This window comes from Terrapene carolina, unplaced genomic scaffold (genome assembly GCF_002925995.2).
Source record: "Terrapene carolina triunguis isolate 2854851 unplaced genomic scaffold, T_m_triunguis-2.0 Scaffold68, whole genome shotgun sequence".
Taxonomy (NCBI): Eukaryota; Metazoa; Chordata; order Testudines; family Emydidae; genus Terrapene; species Terrapene triunguis.
In genome coordinates, this window is record NW_020664419.1 from 24,895,487 (window position 1) to 24,913,030 (window position 17,544).

A 17,544-nucleotide genomic window follows, 5' to 3' on the forward strand; every position below is an offset into this window, starting at 1 on the left:
GGCTCCCAGTCAGGCCACCCACTCCAGATATGAGCCCCCTTATAAAAAATTAAGGGACTATAAAAAGCACCTGCAAAGGCAATCCTGGCCTGTGCCCCAGCCTGGGCCCTCTAAGGGCAAGCAGGTGGGTAAGCGCCAGTTTTGATGGGATGCCCGGGGACGACTTACCAGTTCGTACCAGGGATCCACCCGACCTTCCCTTCTCCAACCGCTTATGTACTTTCCTCCCGGAGTGGTCATGGCTGACCTCAGACTGATGGGTCCTCAACACTGTCTCCCAGGGCTATACCCTCCAGTTTCTTTCTACCCCACCCACCCACCCTCCATCCCCGTCCCTCTTCAGGGACCCCTCTCACGAGAGCTTACTCGAGCAGGAGGTGGGGCGGCTCCTTGTCTTAGGAGCGGTGGAAGTGGTGCCAGCGGAGTTCAGACACAAGGGGTACTACTCCTGCTATTTTCTTATCCCGAAGGCCAAAGAGGGGCTCAGGCCCATCCTGGACCAGCGAGGCCTGAACCAGTACATGGTAAAGTTCAAGTTTTGCATGATCTCTCTGGCCTCCATCATCCCCTCCCCGGATCCCAGAGACTGGTATGCCGCTCTCGATCTACAGGATGCATACTTCCACATTCATATATTCGAGGACCACATGTGTTGCCTCCGCTTCACTGGGCACTGTGCTCCCGTTTGGCCTATCCATGGCTCCCAGAGTCTTCACAAAGTGTATGTCTGTGGTAGCAGCCTACCTCAGGTATCGGGGTGGAGGCGGGGGGGGGGAGGTCCAGATCTTTCCCTACCTCGACGACTGGCTGGTCAAGGGAAGCTCCAGGTCACAGGTACAGGATCACGTAACACTCCTCCTGTCCACGTGCACCACACTGGGGCTATTGGTCAGATAGCATTTGTACTCCTCAGTCCTCCAGCAGCACGCCCTCTCACTCTCAGCTCCTTGTGCACCCGTCACTGACTGAAGTGAGGTCCTTTTTAAACCAGGTGCCCTGATTAGCCTGTCTGTCTTCATTGATTCTAGCAGCTTCTTAATTGGCTCCAGGTGTCCTAATTAACCTGTCTGCCTTAATTGGTTCCAGCAAGTTGCTGATTGTTCCGGAACTGCCCCATTACCTTACCCAGGGAAAAGGGACCTGCTTAACCTGGGGCTAATATATCTGCCTTCTATCACTCTCCTGTAGCCATCTGGCCTGACCCTATCACAGTATATAACAAAAGAAAACTTCTATTAAAAGGAGAGGGAACGCAGCATTGATTTGCCAAAACACCACAACAGTGATTCATAAGTATACAAACAATAAGTAAACGTCCACCTCGCACTATCTTGGATAGTAATTCTTTGCCTCAGTTTCCCATCTTGCGGTGTGAAAGTCTGACAGATGAATGTCCCTTTAACATGCTATGCCCTTTGCTCTCTGCTGCACCCACTCTTGGTTGTCCATAGTCACCAACATCTCAAAATCCAGGGATGCAGTCAGGTGGGTTTAATTCCTGCTCCTGGAAAGGAGGATTGGTTGAGTGATACCTCTGCAGCTGATCTCTGCTGGTACTGATCACTGTTGCTGCCTCTGCTTGCTAACATTGCTGCTGCCTTTGCTCGCCACTTCCTTTAGCTGCAATGCAGTGTTCTGAGGGTCCACCACTTAGCCCCCAGTACTTACTGATTTTGGCTTTTAGTAATTTCACTGGGTAGAGGGGAACCAGTGCTGCTTCCTCTGCATTACCTTTGACTGCAGTACTGTCCCCACACCAGGTCTAAGGCTTGTCCAGCTAAAGCAACCTATCAGTGATTTCAGCTATAGTGATCACTGAGAAGAAACAAAGACTCCCAGTTGAGTCTGATCAGTTCTGTCTTCAAACACTGCAGGAGGAAGGTTAAATGGCAGCTAGGATTCTTTAAACAGAGTCCACACCGTCAGGTAGGAGCACTTGTCCCCATCCATTCTGTCTTTCACTTGTATTTGGCATCACTATCCCCCGATCGCATAGCCTATTAGGTTAAATTTTAGCGTGACCGCCCCCTTCAATAAGGGTGTCTAGGGCAGTCCTGCCAGGAGCACCCTCTTGCGGCAGGCCACCGCATGACAAGTGAATCTGGCTCAGTTTTCCTACTTCAGTTTTACGGGAAATAATCCGAAGAGTCTTTGTGAGGGCAAATAGCCCTTGTGGGGTTAATTTATTACAACAGTTCTGTGCACATAAATCATAATAAAAGTCCCACAACCATAGTCCAGAATTCCCCACCATAGTCCCAATAGTGCATGCAACATACAGCCCTGGTGTTCCTCACCATGCTGCAGCTCTCTAGCGCAGCCCTCTCCTCTCCTTGAACTAGGACAGCCACCTCAGCCCTTCCAACTTGAATGCAACCCTGCTCTTCACAGTGGAAACCTCCACAGCCTCTCTGCTGTGAGCATCCTTGCCAGGGGATCATCCCTCACTCCCCCTATCGCTCTCACAGTTCCTCAGGGTCCATCTCTCCAGGCCTGGAGACATCAGCAGGTAAGCAAAGCACATTCAAAAACATAATCCCAACTACACATACAAAGTGATGGTGTCTAAATTAGCTATTACCACTCAATAAAGAGATCTTGGAATCATTGTGAATAGTTCTCTGAAAACATCTGCTCTATGTGAAGCAGCAGTACAATAACAAAGCCAACAGTATGTTAGAAGCCATTAGGAAAGGGACAGCTAATAAGACAGAAAATATTATGCTGCTACATAAATCCAGGGTACACCCACACCTGGCATACTTCATGCAGTTCTGGTCACCTCGTCTCAAAAGCCATATATTAGAATTGGAAAAAGTACAGAGAAGGACAACAAAAATTATTAGGGGCATAGAACAGCTTCCATATGAGGAGAGATTAAAAAGACTGGGACTGTTCAGTTTAGAAAAGAGATGACTAAAGGGGGATTATGGTAGAGGTCTATAAAATCATGAATGGTGTGGAGAAAGTGAATAGGGAAGTGTTATTTACCCTTTCACATAACACAAGAACCAAGGGGAACTCAGTGAAATTAATAGGCAGTATGTTTAAAACAAACAAAAGGAAGTATTTCTTTACACAATGCACAATCAGCCTGTGTAACTTGTTGCTAGGGCATGTTGTGAAGGTCAAAAGCATAACTGGGTTCAAAAAATAATTAGATAAGTTCATGGAGTATAGGTCCATCAGTACCTAGTAGTCAGGATGGTCAGGAGTGCAACCGCCTGCTCTGGGTGTCCCTAAATCTGTGACTGCTAGAAGCTTAGATTGGATGATGAGATGGATCACTCAATAAATTTCCCCATTCTGTTAACTCCCTCTGAAGCATCTGGCACCAGCCACTGTGGGAAGACAGAAAACTGTGTTAGATGGACCATTGGTCTGATCAGGTATAGCTGTTCTTATGTTCTTAAGCTCCTCTGTTGCTCCCCTGCCTTTAGTCCTCTCTGGCCCTTGGCTCTGGCTATCCGGCTTAGAGCTAACAGGCAACTCCCTCTGCTGCTCTTCTTGCCTTCAGCCCTGGCTCTCTGGCTTGGGGACACTAGCCAGCAAACCCCTTTTGCTGCTTTCCTGCCTTCAGCTTCTCCCATGTCCCAAATGTATACAGTCTCATAGTCAAGTCTTTCATTTTCCCAGAGAGGGCCTCTGCAGTATTCCCCAGAGACCTGTTCCAGTCTCCTTACTGACTGTTACTGTCTTTCTTCAGAGACTTCCTCTAGTCCCCTGGTCTCTTGTAGCTCTCACCTGCCCTTCCTGACTAAGCCAGATTCACTGTTAGGTGAGTAGACTATTTAAAGAATCAGGTAAAGAAATGGTGTTTCCCTAAATGTCCCTTAAAATAAAGTTCATCAGGATGGGGTAAGGGTAGCTTTTAAGCCACCTTTGTGTTGCCCAGATTTGGGCCAGAGCAGCCCCTTAACTCTAATTTACAGGAGCCTCCATTGAGCTGTGATAAAAGCCAGAATCTTTGTAGCAATATTGAGATATTCTCTTCTGGGTCTGGCACAACTCCTACCTTTTTCCTGTGCCAGGAGAATTTTCTTGGCAATTTAAAGGAACTTTATAACCTATATACTCTATGAAGGGGAGAATAATCTTTACTTGATTCTTTAAATAGTCTACTTAGCAATTATAACCAACACCTTGCCAAACAGATGCACTTGGGGTACCACAATGATGAACACAGCAAGATAAAAATTGTGGAGCTGGGTTCTCTTGTCACTGTTTTGAACCTACTAGCTGAAAAGAGAATTTTGAGAGTTTGAATGGGCCCCCATATTGTGGATTTAGTGTTAGTAGTATTATATCCCTACCTCAGTGGATTTTTTCCCCCCCTTAGAATCATAGAATATTAGGATTGGAAGAGACCTCAGGAGGTCATCTAATCCAATCCCCTGCTCAAAGCAGGACCAACACCAACTAAATCATCCCAGCCAGGGCTTTGTCAAGCCTGACCTTAAAAACCTCTAAGGATGAAGATTCCACCACCTCCTTAGGTAACCCATTCCAGTGCTTCACCACCCTCCTAGTGAAATAGTGTTTCCTAATATCCAACCTAAACCTCCCCCACTGCAACTTGAGACCATTTCTCCTTGTTCTGTCAGAGGTCTTCATTCTTCATTTTAAACCACAGCCAAGAGTTCATGTAGTTTTCTAGGACAGTCAGGGTTGGCGGCTCTCAATGGTTAAGCAAATTGTGTTTTACTTGCAAGCATATCTGAAATTTGAGGGGGGAAAATGAATAAAATTTTAACCAGCATGCATTCCCTTGTCTTTTATATCACAGTGGTCCTATATTGCACAAAGAATATAGTAGGACATTGGCTTTATACAATGTACATTTTAATAGGTCTACCAGGGTTTCAAATATGAATATTTTAATTCCTCGTCATTCACAAAACATCTGTGGGTAGTGTATAGTAAAACTTGGCAGTAAGCCATATGGATTCCTCTTTCATAGTTGTCTGGGAGATTAGTTGATAAATATCATTGATAAAATGTCTTTGCTTCCACTTCCAGTGTGTTCATAGTGAAACTGACTTAGCTATACAGATGGCTTTGAGCAGACATTCAAAGGGGAAGTGTTTTTTGGTTGGTAGTGGGGTTTTTATGTGGCTGGCAAGATTTTTATTATAGGGGCTACTTTCCATTACAACACTCTTTTCAGTTGTGTACAACTTTGCCAAACTTTAACTTTGGGCTGAAATTATTCATACTGGGTATCTGCCTCATGTTGAATTTATTTGGAAAATATTCTGCAAAAATGGTTTAGCCATTTCTCAGAACGAGGTGAGGGGAAAATACATTGTTTTGTTCCTATTAACAAAATTCCTATTAACAAAATTTAATTGAGACACTCTAGATTTGAAAAAGTGATTTGAAATTTGGCAGCGGGATGGATCACCCCAATGCCGGGGATGTGCCTATTGGCATCCCCATGAGAAGCCATCCAACTTTGGCCAAATTATGAACCTCTGAAAATCTCAGTTCACAGATGCTCAGTAAAACTTGTAAAAGTTTGATGGCTTAGTTTGCTAAATATTCCTCCTGTACTGAGCATGCTTCACCATCATGCTGCTCCTGTGTGCTGGCCAAATTCTGCATAAGTGCCATCCTCACAGAGTGACTGAGCACGCACCGTTCCAAGGCTATAGGCACTGAGCATGACTTTCCTTGCACTTGCCCCTCCCAGCAGCTAGGAGCTGCTCTGGTACCAGTCACCGGAACTGAGAGCAAGAAACTTCTCCTGTGCTCTCAGTGCTCCCACTGCTGAACAGGTAATATGGAGAAGGAGGAGGAAATAGCTTGCCAGGGATGCAGAAGGGTAAGGAGCTAGCAGGGTCAGCCTTAGGGAAAATAGCACTGTGGACGAACTTGTATTTTGGTGTCCCTGTTGGTGTGGCACCCCCATTGCCCGTGGCCCCTATGGACTCCCCACCACCCCAGAACCCCGCTGCCTCTCCCCAGTGCTTAATTTTTATTGAAAGAGGTGCCAGAGCTCAGCCCCAACAAAAATTAAGCACTGGCTGGGCGTCCGGAGAGTGGCAGCTGTTGGCTGGGCTCTGAGCTCTGAAGGCATTGCCACTGCCAGCAGCAGCTGAGAAGTAAGGGTGAAATGGTATATGATGTATTACCACCTTACTTTATGCTGCTGCTGGTGGCAGCACTGCCTTCAGAGCTCGGTGCCCGGCCAGCAGCCACTGCTCTCAGGGCATCAAGTTCTGAAAGCAAAAAAACAGAGAACCGCTAAATTACAAGAAATTTGTCGTACTGTCACATCACATGATGGGGGGAGGGGAGGAATTCAACTTCAAAACACTATACAGAACAACAGATTTTTCTGTAAAAGATGCTGCTTCTTCGAGCTTGTCTTTTATATCTGCTCTATCCGGCTAGTTTAATAGAATGCCGTGAGAAAGGATCATTTATAGATTTGCTTTCCTTCTTGCTGGTCTGTTATTGCAGAGTTAATATTTTCAAACAAACAAACAAGGTAAAAACTTGTTTGACCTGTTTTGTTTTCATATTTTTTTTTTAAAGTAGGAGGTAAGTAATCTAAAACATAAATACACTCTTTCACACAGTCCAGTAAAAAAGGATGGACACTGCATCATCTACTACAGGAATTTCCACTATCCACAGCTGTGGAATTGGAGTTGCACGAGGATTAAGTCTTAAAAAACATATTCACAATAGCCAGTCAAAAAGAATACAGAACACACAGTGTTTGCTTCTCCAGTATAGTATAGTATAGTACACCTCTACCCTGATCTAGTGCGACCCGATATAACATGAATTCGGATATAACGCGGTAAAGCAGCACTCCGGGGGGGGTCCTGCTGCGCGCTCCGGCTTATCAAAGCAAATTTGATATAATGCGGTTTCACCTATAACGCGGTAAGATTTTTTGGCTCCCGAGGACAGCGTTATATCGGGGTAGAGGTGAGTGTGTGTGTGTGTGTGTGTGTGTGTGTTTTTATATATATATATATATATATATATATATACACATACACACTATAGAAGTGTAGAATTTAACAACCACTTAGCAACTTCTGCGTTAGCTAAAAAATAAAAAGCAATACTAAAAATATATATAAAGTGCAAAAACTACAGCATAAGGGGTATAAATTTTGGACTTGGACATACATTGTCTGCTAATAAACAGTCTAGAAAAATGATAATTTGATTAGGCTAGTCAATATTGCAAAAGTTGATTCCACTGCTTATTCTGAAGAAATTATCTTTATTAGGAAGTGATTTGTAGGCAAATTCCTCCTGTACAAACCCATACATTCGGGCTTTAACAACATTATACATCTGCAGTGTCTGTCTCAGAATCAGCAAGAAAACATGCTTTATCTCTCACAATATGTGCTATATATAGCCAACCGGAGTCTGGCATAGGTGATTTTACTTCAGGATACAAAAACTGTATGGTAGAACATAGAATCGTTCTTTATTCTTCCTGGCAGCAGCAAAACATTAAAATGTTTACAGACAAATCAACACAGATATAGTGCTGTTCCAAACTCTGAGCTGTTGAGCTACAGCAGGAGCTGGGAACAGATCCTGCATCCTTCATGAGTTCAGTGGGATTAAGTGTATGAGTAAGGACTCGTTGCACCGTAAGGGTTTCAGAATCAAATATTTGGGAAGGAGAGACCCCAGGCAGACAGAGGGGGTGATGGATTCAGTGCAGAGAAGCTGAGAGATGATAGTCACTGATAAAATAGTGTGTGATTTCAGGCATTTAATCTGAGACGTATGTCTGAAAATATTTGTAAAATACACAATAACAATAATAATGAATAACCCCTCTCCCCTAACCACTCTTGTGCCCCTTCTCCTCTAATCCCTGCACTCCCTGCGTCCCAATCCTTGCATTGTGCCCCTTCTCCTCTAATCCCTGCACTCCCTGAGCCCCAATCCTTGCACTGTGCCCCTTTCTTCTCAACCACCTTCTGCACTCCCTAACCCCTGTACTCTCCTCCTGTGCCCACTTCTCCCCTAAGCCCTGCACTCCCCTCCTGTGCCCATGTGGGGCAGCTGACCTGGATGCACAGAGCAGCTGGCATTGCTGCTTGCTTTCCTTCTTGAATGCTGCTCCACTGTGGCCCCCACAGAAAAAAAACCAGTGGGTGCTCAGCACCCACCGGCAGCCCTGTGGATCAGCTCCTCCCCCTCAGCCCTCCTGCCCGCTGGTGGGCACTGTCAATCAGCTCCTCCCCCTCCCTCCCAGTACCTCCTGACTGCCGTGATCAGCTGTTTAGCCCCTGTGTCTCCTCTGCAAGTTTGCAACACTCTGCAGAGTGCCCCCTGACCACAGCACCCTGGGCAGTCGTCCATAGGGCCCACCCCTAAGGACAGACCTAGGAGCTGGACCTGGAGTTGATGAGCCAGGAGACTGTGACATTGGGATGGGAGTGGAGAGGACTGGGGCAAAGAGAATAGTGGGGTAGGGGAATGTGAGACCTGGGGCATGATTTGCATAAGTGTGGAAATTCTCAGCTGCAACTGAAGTCACTCAGATCTGTGCACTGAACAAACAGTACTATAAATGCTATGAAAAATCAGACCAAAGGTATCTCAAATTGGGTGCCCAAAATTACTGTACACTTTTGACATTCATGTGTCTCTGCGTCAGTTCCCCATCTGTAAAATGTGAATGATAATACTACCTTACATAGCAAGGGTCTTGTGAAGATAAAATCATTAACATTTTGGAGGCACTCAGAGATTTGTGATGAGTGCCAAAGAAAAGCCCACTGAGGAAGTTAACACCTATGATTTTGGAGCAGGGTTGAATGGAGTGCAGTAAATAAGGCATGGCCCACAGATTGAATTATGAGGATAAGAAGAACTATTGAATAGCAGATCATTCTGTAGGTACCATCCATCCTGAGTGCTGAATGAGCATTATGATATAATATCTAGTTACTGTATGTGATCTAAATTAATGTAAAGACTGTATCGTATTGCTTACACAGGCAACTTTAATTCTGGCATTTCCTACCTTAGAGTGCTTGACTTTGCAACCTTAATGTTGTTTTAAAATGTAGTTTTTTAAATATGTAGTTTATAGATGGTATTTGCTTCTGGTTTCCTACATGTCAAACTATAACTGCAGCATATACCTATGCCAGTGGTCCCCAGCCTTTTTTGTCTGGCGGGCACCAGATAACGAGCCACCGTGGCCGGCGGACAAGCACCTGCCGAAATGCCGCCGAGAAGCGGCAACATCAATAGGCATCGCCGCCAAAATGCCGCCGACAAGCAGCGTCATCCAGAGGCGTTGCCGCCAAAATGCCGCCGTCGGCGACGCCTCTGGATGACGCTGCTTGTCGGCGGCATTTCGGCGGATGCTTGTCTGCCGGCCAGTACGTGGGCGCACATAGATGCCCCGGCGGGCGGCATGGCGCTTGCAGGCACCACGTCGGGGACCACTGCCCTATGCTTTATGCCACATTATACAAATATTGTGATCTAGTTAGGTGGTTCTGTTATATAAAACCAAGGGAAAGACTATGCCAAATCCTGAAATTTTTATTCAAGCAAACAAATTTGCTTGGTTTATTTTAATGCATGGGTGATAATTTTGTGTTAATTCTTATTTTAACCAAACCAGTTTACCCATTCTTTGAAGGTTGCAAGTCCCTGTTGAGCATTTGCTCACATCCATGAAAGACAACAGTTTGACTTATTAATAGTCCTCCAATTGACAGTCATTTTTAGAAGTGTGTAGAATAGTATACATACTTCCTCATTTTACTGTGACTGGTTCTACCAGTACTATTAAGCTATCACTTACTTGAACACTAGATTCACCTAACAAATGAACAGTAGCTTTTCTGAGTGAGCTGACTGGGTGAGATCAAAAGAACTCTGGAAGTAAGGCTATTACTGCATGTATTACTTGGTTACAGAGCATTTTCTAATGTATCTGAATTTCTCAAGTTTCAATCAATAGATTTTTTTTTCTGTTATGAAAATTCACATTGTGAAACTTCAAAAGATTTTGCAAAAGTGTAAATCATGGTGCTCAAGCCTGAAAAATAGAATCTTAAAAAATGCTTCTAGGATGCCTTCATGTTCTTACCGTAGCAACAAGGGAGTAACCCTGTAAATTTTCAACTGGGCTAAAGGCTAACTTACCTGCTTAGACAAACAGTTCATGCCCACATTTTCTGAGAGTACAAATCACTGTGGGCATCAAGTTTTAGTAGTCACATGTCTGTCCTTCGGCATTCATAATTAGGTAAACTTGAAAATACTAAGATTTGCATGTACAATTCATTGAGGGAGCATGAATTACAATTGCATCTTTTTGCAGAAGCAAATTGCTTCTACGAGTGGGAAATTTGGACTTTGCAGGTCCCCTTTATGTAAAAGGTAAACTGAAACTGTAGTAATATGCTGGGTACTAGAGTTGGGCAAGAAATGGAAGTAAAAATTCACAAAACAATGCAGGGTTTTTTTCTATTTTTTGTCAAAAATCTTGTTACAGTATGTGCAAGCTCTTCTGGCTCTGTTCAACAGCAACAGTGTAGTCTTCTCTTACCAATTGCAAGTGACCTGTTGTGAGTCATTGTGAAGTATCTGATAAGACTTCCTGAATATCAGTTCATAAGTGTAACTATTAATGTGTCATATACCTAAAGAATACAACTTTGTACCTTAAGAGGATCTTAAGAATTTTCACTATGTCAACTGCATAATGAATGATGCATCTGTAATATTTATCTGCCCTTCTAGGTAATAAATCCAAAGAAAAAAGGAAAAAAGAAAAAGTATATCAATTCTGGAACAGTAAGTAGATACTTTTTATATTAACTGATGCTTTCCTTTTCCGTCTGACTTCTTGAAATAAAGTGTCTTCAAACTAATTTGACAGTGTTAAAGAAATACTTTGAAGAATGGAAGAGTAAAGTATTTACTATAACTCAGTTTTTCTACTTTCCCCTCTTTTCTGTGATTAAATGAGTGTCTCGTGAAAGCTTTATCCAAAACGTAATTTTGGGTTCCCTGTGAGTTTAGAATTGCTGGAGGCAGTGTTGATTTTTATCTGGAATACATGTTGACTTTTAGAATGCATTAAAATGTTTTTCTTAGTTATTCGGATAGCGTACAGAGACATGAACAAATAAAGGATGATAGATTGTGTCCTTAGTGCTTACGAAAGTATTTATTCTTTAGTCTCTTAATTTTTGGCAGAATTAGATTTAAGAAATGCTCTGACTGTAATTTGCAAGAGTGCTAATGTTTTTTAATCATTGAGGTACTAACAGCCAGTAATAATGTGAAGTATTTGGTAAAAATGCAAGAGCCTTTTTATTCTCAGTTATATTAGTTTGATCCACTGTAATAACTGCAGTGCTGATTTTAATATTCTGGTATCCAGGAGAATCAAAACATAATTTAATACAAGACCAGAATAAATCTAAATCTACAAGAATTTGTATTTCAGAAAGTCAGACTAAATACAGATGAGGGCTGGTTCTGCTAAAACATATATGCTTAATTTTACTCATTTGAGCAGTCTGACTGAAGTCAGTGGGACTTCCATATGCAGGATTGCAGCCTTGAAGTGGAAAATCATTATTCCTTTATGTATTTTTCTGTTCAAAAATGGGGCAAGTGCCATTGTCTTTTCCATAAACTTATGGAAAAAGATCCAGAATAGAAGACACTTTATTTATATGTATCAAAGGGGTAGCCGTGTTAGTCTGGATCTGTAAAAGCAGCAAAGAGTCCTGTGGCACCTTATAGACTAACAGACGTATTGGAGCATGAGCTTTCGTGGGTGAATACCTACTTCTCCCATGAATCCGAAGAAGTGGGTATTCACCCATGAAAGCTCATGCTCCAATACGTGTGTTAGTCTATAAGGTGCCACAGGACTTTATTTATATGGTAATTTGATGGTAAGATCTTATTGAAGGAGTGAGTGATTTTCTTTCATGTTAGTATATTGCCAGTGGTAGATTTTAATATGTTAGAACAAAGTAGTAGTATACTGCATCAGTGTGTTGGCATGATGTCCCTGTGAGTGCTCCGCTTTAGGTGTTGAGCGCCCCTGCGCTTGTAATCAGAGATTTGTGGTAGCAGTGCCTGGTTGGGTCGCATGTGCACAGTCCCCGTCTCGTGCTGCCTCAGGTGGCTAACTGGTGCTGTGTGACCAACTACCCCTCAGTTCCTTCTCTACCGCCCTTGGCTACGAGTCGGAGCATTCAGCAGCTCCTCAGAGCTTAGTTAGCATAGTATACCGCAGTTAGTTCTAGTTTTGTTATAGATAGTTAACTCCTTTCGTTTCCTTATCCCCGTTATTTAAAAAAAAAAAAAACACCCTTATTTGTTTCCTGAATAGAAATAGGTTTTCATTGAACCGATACTCCTGGTTCTCCCCTCAGGGGCATGACCGATTCTCCAGGCTTTAAACACTGCCTCATCTGTAGCCTCACCTGTAGGCTATCGATTCCAGTGTCGGACACGTGCCTCAAAAGTGCCCTCATTGTCATAAACTGACAGCTCAGACCAGGAAAGCCAGAGACTTGCAGCTTAAACTGCTGTTCATGGAGAAGTCTCTCCGGACAGCATCTGAACCAGAAACACACACACCCCTGAGACACAGTTCACCGACTGCAGCCTCTGACAGGCTCTTCTTTGTCTGTGACTCACGTGACAGACCACCCAGATAAAAAGGTGGCTAAGAAGCGTATGCTGTCCTCACCGACTCAGGAACTGACCAAGAAATAGCGTTTCCCAAACCGAGAGACCTCGTTGGTACTGACAGGCTCCACAGCCGAGATAGCGGGAACCTCTGGTACCGTGGATACCGCGAGAGCTAAAGACTCCAAGAGAGCTAGCTCCAATGCAGGCACCCAGGAGAAACTGAAACCCCATGCCTCCGCAACAGCAGAGCCGTCCTGACACTCGGCACTGGGCACATGAAAACAACTGCAGCCTATGCTGCCACCTCCTGTCAGCATTGCGCAATTGACAGTTGCACCCATAGAGACAACAGCTCCACAGCAGCCAGTAACCACTGTTACCACATCAACTGCATCAAGGCTGTCGACACCACAACAGTTCTTACTTCCCAGAGACCTCAGGGTGTCCTCAACACCTGACTCTCCCATTCTTGGCACCGAGATTACAACAGCATTCTCAGTACTGAGCCGTCCCACCACTACACCGACTACTGCTCCCCCATTTTTGAGCAATGAGGAGGACGGAGGAAGAGACATATCCCTCGCATCACTCTTCCCCCGCCTGCAAAACAATCAAACCGGCCCTACCACAAAAGGGGTACTATACATGGGCCAAAGAACAGCAGCAGTATGGGCACCCATGGATGGCACCTATTCCCTTCCCTCCACAGTGGCAGTATTGGGCCCCCTGGTTGGCATATCCCCCTCACCACCTCAAACCTCCTAGCCCACACAGGGAGGGTACACGGCAGTCACCTGTGCCGTCAGTAACAGGACCATCTGAGCCCCCTGATGAGATGACGGGAGAACAGGAAGAAATCTCTGACCAGGAGGTCAAAACAACAACCCATTTTTTTTCATCGTTCCCAGACGACACCATCATGCCCCCTCCTCCCCACCTGGGGAATGACTTTATACATTTCCAGGATCTCTATAAGAGAGTTGCAGATTCCCTTGACATCTCACTGTGGGAAGTGCAGGAGACATGACATAAGCTTGTTGACATCCTGCAAACATCAGCATCATCTAAAATCACTTTACCCATGAATGATGCAATCATGGAACCCGTCAAACACATCTGGCAGGCCCCTACAACAATCGTTCCAACCTAGAAAGGTCCAACAGGAAATATTATGTTCCTGCAACACGGGGGGTTACAGATGCGAACTGTACAAGTTTGGCTCTGCACAACTTATTCCCCACGAAGGCACAGTATAAACAAATACCTCACGATGCGAAGCAAAGTAAAAGACTCGCTATCCTGGTGGACACAACCACATAACGTATGCCTAGGAGTGCCTTTCACCCAGCCCCCCCTGCCCCCCCAACATTGACTATTACGACGGATGCGTCCCTCGTAGGTTGGGGAGCACATCTGAACTTGCACTCTGCTCAGGGCCATTGGTCCCCAACAGAAGCCCGACTTCACATAAATCTACTAGAACTAAGAGCCATTCACAATGTATGTGCAAATTTCCTACCCATGATCAGAAACAAAACCATACAAATTCTCAGAGACAATTTAGCATGCATGTTCTACGTCAGCGGTCAGCAACGTTCGGCACACGGCTCACCAGGGTAAGCACCCTAGTGGGCCGGGCCACTTTATTTACCTGCTGACGCGGCAGGTTCGGCCGATCGCGGCCCCCACTCGCCGCGGTTCGCCGTCCCGGGTCAATGGGGGCGGCGGGAAGTGGCGCGGGCCGAGGGATGTGCTGGCCGCGGCTTCCCACCGCCCCCATTGGCCCGGGACGGCGAACCGTGGCGAGTGGGGGCCGCGATCGGCCGAACCTGCCGCGTCAGCAGGTAAATAAAGTGGCCCGGCCCGCTAGGGTGCTTACCCTGGTGAGCCGTGTGCCGAACGTTGCCGACCCCTGTTTTACATAAACAAACAAGGGGTTGCACGCTCACACTCCGTGTGCAGAGGCCATGTGACTGGCACTGGTGCATCCTGCACAACGTCCACATTGTAACAGCCTCCCTGCCCAGATATCAAAACACTACAGCAGATGCACTCAGCAGGAACTTTTCTCAGGACCACAAGTGGGAACTCGACACCAGGTTTCTCCACAACGTATTCAAACAGTGGAGATTCCCCACAGTAGACCTCTTCACAACAGAGCACAATACCAAATGCCCACTGTTTTGCTCCAGGGACGGAATGGGCCTTCACTCCTTGGGAGACGCCTTTCTTATCAAATGGGACACTCCCCTTCTATATGCCTTCCCCCACATTCCCCTAATAAGACATGCTTCACAAGATCAAAGAGGACAAAGCCACAGTAATACTGATAGCCCCCAAATGGCCTCATCAAACATGGTTCCCCTACATTCTCAGAATGTCAGCATGCAGACCTCTCACCCTTTCCCTCCTACCTCGTCTCCTGTCCCAGGAACCAGGATGAATCCTGCTCCTGAACTTGGAGACACTCTGCCTCAAAGCATGATTGCTCCATGGCTCCAGGGACCTGAAATGACATGCTCCAAAGAAGTACAGAACATTTTATTAAATAGTCACAGACTGACTACCCACCACACACACTTAAACAAATGGAGACGTTTTGATTCCTGGTGTCGCACGATGCAGACATCATCAGTATCTGCACCCTTACCTTTGATTCTGGATTACCTGGTTGAATTTAGGAGATCAGAGCTCTCTATTAGCTCAGTCAGGGTAAATCTCTCAGACATAGCAACTTTCCACCATAAGATTGATGGCACATCAATTTTTGTGCACACTACTGTCATAATCCAATGGCCCCCTCCCTCAGGGGGTCACCTGGGGAGGCAAATCAGCATTTATGTTGCTAACTCTGATGCAAGCATTGCAAGGCATTTCGGGAAGGGTTGAAGGTGTAAGTGTAAAGTAAAAAATTCCTTTGCAGGTTGCAAAAGGCCAAAGGGGGAGGAAGAAAGCAGAGAACGGGTTAACTCAACGCCTCAGCTCTCAGCTCAGTCCGAAGATAAGACGCGGGCTCCAGTCCAAGGTCACGGCGCTCGAACAGACTCTATGCAGCCAAAAAACCTGCAGCCGCATCTGCATCTTACCCAACCCCAGCCAACCATAGGAAAAGGGGGGTCAGCTGGGCAGGACTGCAGGGAATTGCAAAACTGGTGAGACGGTGAAGGCCAGCGAGGGGGAGAACAACAACTTCGCGTCGCATCCCTAAAGCTGGTGTGTTTTGGAAAAGCTGAGGAAGCTAAAAAAAAGTTTTTTAAAAAAAGGGAAGAGGTGTGTACCCGACAGCTGTAAAAAATTAAGCAACTAAAAGTGCAAATTACTAACCAGGCGGCAACCCAAGCCTATGCCCAAAACAAGTTGCAGGCCTTAAAACAAAACTTCCAGGCAAAAAAAGCGAAATGCACCCGCCTGGAAGCACTGGCTAAGCAAGTACCGGTCCTTCAAAAACTTGTCAAAAATTTAACCATTCGTGCTCCGCATATGCCGCAACAGCAGTGTGCTCGCCATAAAAAAAAAATGTAACAGTTAAAATGTCAACTGGTCGTGCGTTCGGTCCAGGCGGTGAGTCTCACGAAAATATTCGGGTAACCCTTGTTAAAAATTGAATCTCTCCCTTTATGAGGATCCTCAATTTTGGGTGGAATCTTGTGGCACCACTATACCTGCCCTCATTAAAACCAAAAAAAGGTCCAGTGGGAGAAGGTCGTATGTACAGCACCCCCAACTACGAGGAGAGCATCCTGTGGGGTAATTACCAAAAAAAAAACAGAAGGGGTGGGGACTGGTTAAAAAGCCCACCCTTCTTGTTAAATTGGTAGTAAAACAAAGCCTGTGTCCATAAAGAAAAAAAAATGGTTCAACAACAACAAAAAAACAAAATTGGGCCCAAACAACCAGGCAGGCAACAAATTAAAAAAATTAAAAAACAGGTTGGAAGCCTTAAGGGCATAGTGACAGGAGTAAGGAAAGAAGTAAGTGCAAACATAAAAAATTTAAATCCCTAAAACAGTACTTAAAATGGTAAAATCTAAGTTAATTAAGGTGTTATTTTAAAAAACAAGCAAATAAAAAAAATTGTAAAAAGTTAACTGCAGAGGCTGAAGGAAATTAAGCAGTTAAACTTTGTAAAAATGTTTCAAACAAATGTTATAAAAAAAATTCTTGGTTTCTTTACAGCCATTCTAAAGAAAAAATGGGCCCTTTTCCAAAAAAAAAGTGTGTAAATAATCCAGGCAAAAAAACTATCTAATTAAAATCATTTAAGTTTAACTATAAACCATTCAGTCGTCAAATATGCTAAAAAAAACATAAGGGGGTTCTATTAAAACTTAACTGCCCCAAATGTATAAAAAATGTATAAAATGTATAAAAAAATGTAATCTATGTACAGCTGTGTAAAAGCAAAGCGATGTTAAAAAAAAAAAAAAAAGTGCATTTTCCCCAAAAAATGTGCAGTGTATATTGAAAAAGGGGTAAAAAAAAAAAAAAAAAAAAATGCAAACATACCATGCTACTTAATTAAAATCCTATAAGGGCTCCAAAAAAAGCCACAATAGGTTGTGTTTTCCTTTTCAAATCACTGTGTGTTTTAAAAGCAAAAGTTAAAAGTAATCAAAACTCTGGTAAAAGTTAATTGTGTCCCTTTTAAAACAGTCTCTAAGCTGCTAATGGCTTTAAATCCAAAAGCAAGCCAAAAAGCGTCTCTATTAATGCAAATTACCTAACTAATAAAGGTAAAAGCCATTAAAACCTGGCCTGCCTATAAAACAAACACACAAAAATATGAGGGTAATTCCTCTGTTTTGCCTGCAATCAGCAAGGGGATACACACACACACACACACACACACACACACACACACACACACACACA

The 17,544-nt window shown here is 44.3% G+C and overlaps 1 protein-coding gene across 1 annotated transcript in view; it reads left to right on the forward strand.

Moving 5' to 3' along the window:
- The window catches only part of CPNE8 (copine 8), a 258,293-nt gene that overhangs the window by 138,190 nt on the left and 102,559 nt on the right, over nt 1-17,544 (forward strand). Inside the window, exon 12 of the mRNA XM_029910832.1 lies at nt 10,756-10,809. Coding sequence (XP_029766692.1) covers nt 10,756-10,809 — 54 coding nt within the window. The remainder of the gene's footprint in view (nt 1-10,755; nt 10,810-17,544) is intronic.